General features: G+C 41.9%; 1 protein-coding gene across 3 annotated transcripts in view; it reads right to left on the reverse strand.

Moving 5' to 3' along the window:
- LOC145443799 (uncharacterized) overlaps positions 1-5,314 on the reverse strand; it is a 47,227-nt gene extending 41,913 nt beyond the window's left edge. For all 3 annotated transcript variants that reach the window (XM_080321763.1, XM_080321760.1, XM_080321759.1), the window contains exon 1: positions 5,076-5,314. In XM_080321763.1, the coding sequence (XP_080177889.1) occupies positions 5,076-5,112 (37 nt within the window). In that variant the 5' untranslated portion in view covers positions 5,113-5,314. The remainder of the gene's footprint in view (positions 1-5,075) is intronic.
- Positions 5,315-6,000: the final 686 nt, after the last annotated feature.

The raw sequence follows: 6,000 nt of genomic DNA on the forward strand, positions 1-6,000 counted from the left end.
CAGGTATGAATTGTCAGCCTTTTATCAACCGTACACCGTGAAAGGGGATCAGAGGTTGTCAGTAACAAAGTACTTGTACTTTTTTGAAATACTCAAGTAGTTTTCCTCCACTTCTAGTACTTTCTCAAGTGGAACTTATTTTTCCCTACTTCTACTCATACTCCATAATATTTTGTGATTTGCTTACTTACTTTTTGCTATTTACAGTTTGTGAAGTAGAAGTATAATATTCTTTCAATGAGAGAGTGAGAGAACGAGACGGTGACTTTTTTCGGAGTAACAACAATGCGAGCACTCAAAGAAACTATGTTCAATAACAATAAGCATCACTAATTATGACGTGACGCATGGTAAAATACAAAATTCGAAAAATGAGAGAACAAGCCTATAGTGCTGGCACGGAGATAGCGAAACAAAACAAGTCAGTGTGCGATTTTTAAATGATACACGAATTCTTTCTGTTGGCATAGACTAGGTTGACACATAGTGTGATGATGGTGGACTCAAGAACAGACCAATGCAATAAATTACGACCCTTTCCCACTATAGAGAACATGTCCTCGTTATAATTGACAGCACACGTTGGATTTTCCAGCAAGTGTTTACTGATGGAAGACTTTTGAACGGTGGCTTGGTTGTGTTCGAGAACAAACGTATTATTTTGATGTGACTTATAAATATACGATTTGATAGACGGTGGAATGCGTTCTCTGATACGTTACTAAAACTGCTTGGAAGTTCTCCTTACGTAGTGAGTACGTACCGACAATCACAGTGACACTTGAATTGATAAATTACTTGTCTTTGTTGTGAAGCCGGGAGAATGTCTTTTTGGGTTGCAGGAAACATTGGTATAGCAGTAAAGACAACATTGGATTTTACAGTTGTACAACAACGGTGGACAGCTAAAGTCAGTTGTTTCTCAAATCGATATGAAACCGAGCCGATCCAAGGTAGATGGATGCATACATCGCTACTTCCGTAAACAACTTCTTTGGAAGTTTCTTGTGGTTTAGTATCATTCCAATGACGAAACTCATTATTTATTGTGCGCTTGATAACATACTCTGGGTATCCGTTGCCAATGAAAATTTTGCGATGTAATCAAGTTCTGAATTCAATTTATCCATGGAGCAAATCATCAGCGCCCGGTGGACCAAGGTGCCGATCAAATTGATTTTACGACCTTTTGGACAAAAAGAGTTCCATCCAAGATAATGACCTTAGAACGTAGGATTGCTATAAACAGATGTAAGGAATTGACCGTCATGTTTTTCCACTAGAACGTCAAGAAATGCCAGGCAGTTGTCAATTTCCTTTTCCGACGTGAATTGCATTGCCGGGTGCAATTTGTTTAAATTATGTAGGAAACTATCTCAATCAGATTCATTATAGAAAATAACGAATATGTCATCGACCTAGCGGTGGTATAAGGGCGGTTTACTACAAGAAGAGAAGAGCTTATCTTCATAGAACACCACAAATATAGGCTATTAGCTAAATTAGGCTTCAATGGCGATCCCATGTATCTGTCTATACATTATATTGTTGAAACCAAATTCAACGGAGCAAACCGCGTTTCTCATCAATTCGATGAAGATAGCTCTCGAAAAAGGAGGGAGTAATAGCCAGGGTTGTAATGACTCGAGTCAACTCGACCAGAGTCACGATTTTCTGATGACTCGACTTGAATCGAGTCATTTTATCAAATTACTGAAATGACTCGACTCGAGTCAATTTGTGTATTGACTCGACTTGGACTCGAGTCATTTTGCATGACTCGAACCAAGTCATATGACTCGAGACTCAGACGGCCAAGACCGATATTACGTTGTAATTTTGAAGAATAGTAAAGTAACCACACTATTGGGATTTCGTCTATTGGTACGGGTACTTGAAAATACGAACAGAAATTCCTAAAAGTGAGGAAAATTAAAGTGAAGAAAATTAGTATATTATAAATGCGAACTATTCGATATCACCATGTAGAGTTATAAAAAGTGGGTTTAACAAGACTTCAACTGCAAACTGAGCAGTCAACACAATGACTTGGACTCGGACTCGAGTCATAATACCATGAATCGGACTCGACCCTCTACTTGCTGACTTGGACTCGGACTTGACTCGGTGGTGAATTGTTGACTCGAGTCAAAACTATAAAAGTGAGATTGACTTGTGAGTCGGAGCCTTGTGACTTGGTTACAACCCTGGTAATAGCTTACCTTTATATTTAACATCAGCTTACATATTCGGAGTCTCATTTAGTGGTACATTGGTATCATTTAAAAATCACACACCAACTTGTTTTGCTTCGTTCTCTCCTTGCCTGCCCTATTGCTGACGATATATCCCCTGATGAGTGTCAGTCAAAAAGTTTCGGGAATAAATATGAATATATTATTCAAATGAAATAGCTGTCTTAGCCGTGCTAGTCTCGAGTCATATGACTGGTTCGAGTCATGCATAGTGACTCAAGTACAAGTCGAGTAAATACATAAATTTACTTGAGTCGAGTTGAGTTATGATGGGCTCATCACATACAACTTGAACACAGAATCAGAAATAATCGCGTAAAAATTGGCATGCAATCAAAATTATGAAGCGCCAGGATATGTTGGTTCACGATGAAGAGAGAGAGAGAAAATTATAACAAAACAGGCAACAAAATAGCGTAAACTTCAGAAACACACGGACACATACAAAAAATTTTGTTACAATGTCAATTTCAAAGCAAATGAGAGGTGTACAATGTACAGTTCCTAGAATAATGCCAATATGCTTCATGATGGCAAGATGATGCTGCAGCGAAGTGATCTGTTGATCATCAAGTCTACTGCTGCTGATCGAAGTAGATTGGCTATAAATTGCATACATCGTACTGCAACAGTGAATTGTAAGACTGACAGGATAAATGTAAGAGCACATGTTAGGATAAACGGAGGAAAAGAATAGAAAATGTACTAGTCTGAAACAAACAAGATATGATGACCGGTACTAGTTCGAAACAGTGTTGGGATCAAGTCACTACCTTCGAGTCATGAGTCATTTCGAGTCATTACACATTCTGACTCGAGTCAAGTCAAGTCACTCGATTTTTGGAGGTGACTCGAGTCAAGTCGAGTCAAGCCAAGTCACGAGTCAAGTCACAATTCAAGTCAAGTTGCATTTTCAAAGTATGAGACATGATTAGTGATTACGTCATTGTAATTTGCTAGCTGTCTGAAATACAGATTGAGTGGTTATTGATTCTGAACCCATGAACGAATATAAAGTTAAATATACACGCAAGAAGGCGCTGTATCGCTCACATATACGTAGAACTCTTATACTACGTAGCCTCAGTTAATAGTTACCAGCCAAAATAGAGAATAGAGAAACGAATTGACAAGATGCAATACATTACCCATTTACAAATTGATATGATACAATTAGAGCTTGCGCCAATGGTTGAGGACTATATAAACTATATTCGAATTCAGTTTCAATAGGACAAGGGGTTTGGTTAAGGTAAGATCAGAGAATAGAAATAGACATTTTGCTATTATATTACTTCACTACTAGTTTACGACAACATAAGCTGTTTAGCTTCGATCACTTCGTTTGCGGTCAATTTATTTGTGAGAAAACAATGGAGGCTCAATGAAACACACGATCATTGAATGATTGGTCGCTCTCACGGGTTACACCAGCGTTTTGCGAACAATCCGAACATATGCAAGATACGGTGACTTTTATCAACACCGATTACTTGATGACTTGAAATTGACTCGTGAATTTTGCTTCGAGTCACGAGTCAATCCACATTTCTGGTACGCCGAGTCAAGTCAAGTCAAGTCATTTTAGCAAAGTGACTCGAGTCAAGTCAAGTCAAACGAAAAGGGTGACTGAAGTCTGACTCGAGTCAAGTCATGTCTCGAGGGTTGCCAGTGAACCCGTCCCTCGGTGAACCCGTCCCGTGAACCCGTCCCTCGGTGAACCCGTCCCGTGAACCCGTCCCTCGGTGAACCCGTCCCTCGATGAACTCGGCCCTCGGTGAATTCCGCCCTCGGGAAATTTTGAAATTAAGTGTATTAACAAGTATTAATATGAATTATTAAACTAATAATGTTATTATCAACTGATTTGTCGATCTTGTAAGGAGGTCAGGGCATGCGTAGATCACGCAGTTACGGAGTGATCAGATCACGTGATCACGATTGCGTGGTCGGCTCATTGTTGAATTGACTTGGTGAGGGGCGAACGTGCGACGTTCGACATCCTCGTATCTGTTCATGACATCGCATTGGGTCTTATCGCATTGTATATTGTGTGTGACTTGTTCAGATGAAAAATATATCCCAACGATTGTTATTGCTCACATATCAACCACGCGTGGTCTGCTCGTTATTGCAACTGTAGGTTGAGGTGGGGTGTTAGGGTTGGGTAGGGGGGGGAGACATTAGGGTTCGGGGAGTGCGACATTGGGTTCGGGTAGGATACTAGGGTTGGGGGAGGGGGGATATTAGGGTTGGTGGAGGTGGGATATTAGGGTTGCCGTAGGTGGGATATTAGGGTTGCCGGAGGTGGGATATTAGGGTTGGGGGAGGGGGGATATTAAGGTTGGGGGAGGATATTAGGGTTAGGATATTAGGGTTGCCGGAGGTGGGATATTAGGGTTGCCGGAGGGGGGACATTAGGGTTGGGGTAGGATATTAGGGTTGCCGGAGGTGGGATATTAGGGTTAGGGTTGAGATATTAGGGTTGGGGGAGGTGGGATATTAGGGTTGGGGGAGGTGGGATATTAGGGTTGCCGGAGGTGGGATATTAGGGTTGCCGGGGTGGGATATTAGGGTTGGGGGAGGGGGATATTAGGGTTGCCGGAGGCGCCGAGTTCATCGAGGGACGGGTTCACCGAGGGACGGGTTCACCACGGGACGGGTTCACCGAGGGACGGGTTCACTGGTAATCGTCTCGAGCCATCCCAACACTGACTAGAAATACACTTAGCTTTTGTATGAGTCAATAAGTCTTCACGAACCAAGAAGTGCCGAAAGATTCATGAGCGAAATTGTGAAAAGAACGAGCTTGATACCAACCAGTCGGCTTTTGCTGAGCGTTATTTGCTGAATCCATATCGCCCGCAGTTACGCTAGCTCCCTCGGCCGGCCTTAATCGGGGCAAACCATTCAGTTTGGATTTTCGAGTCAGGTTGCAGACATCGATTGAAAACAGACAATCCCAAATCCAGTGGGAATATTCTGATTCGCTGCTGCTTTGCTAAATGCAAGGCTTCTATTGATACCGGGGAATCCCCAGATCGAGTCCAGTCAAATGTGATGTCATCATCATCATTGGTTTATTAGCAATTTTATCAGTTCAATACACCACAAAAATGCGATACAATGAAAAGACAGGAAGATGTCGAAGCGACAAGGAGTAGTCTATGGAATCTGACACCCACCTTGGCCTAGGCGATGTAAAGAGGAGGCATGCACACTGAATGAAAGTAAAGAAGATAGTATAGAAAAAGAATGCGACAAGAAATAGGGCGGCAAGTCCAGTTAAGTATGATCATTTTACTTGGCACCCTCACAATTTATTATTAACCATTTCTTCATTTCAATACACCTCGAGACTGCAATACAGTAAAAAGATAGGAAGGTGTCGACAAAACTTGGACCAGTCTTTGAAATCAAAGGGGCATGCTCATTGCTCACTGAATGAAAAGTAAAAAATATAAGATAAAAGGGCAGGCGACAAAAAGAGGCTGCATGTGTAGGAAGACGAGATCGATATGTCTGGTCGTGGGCTGACTAGTATTGATTCAGTAGAAATTGTTTGTATTTCGACTTGAATGTGGACACTGGACCAGTGGTGCGGCAGCCACTTGGAGACTGTGGCTCTGCGGCAAGCTACAACGGGGCGGCGAGATGAGGTTGCACAGTGCGCAGTGCACACAGCACAGTTGCACACGCCACACGGACAGATGACTGATCACGGGCTAATTTATTGCGATTCAGA

This window comes from Botryllus schlosseri, chromosome 7 (genome assembly GCF_051294905.1).
Source record: "Botryllus schlosseri isolate E-star chromosome 7, Bs_hap1, whole genome shotgun sequence".
Classification (NCBI taxonomy): domain Eukaryota; kingdom Metazoa; phylum Chordata; class Ascidiacea; order Stolidobranchia; family Styelidae; genus Botryllus; species Botryllus schlosseri.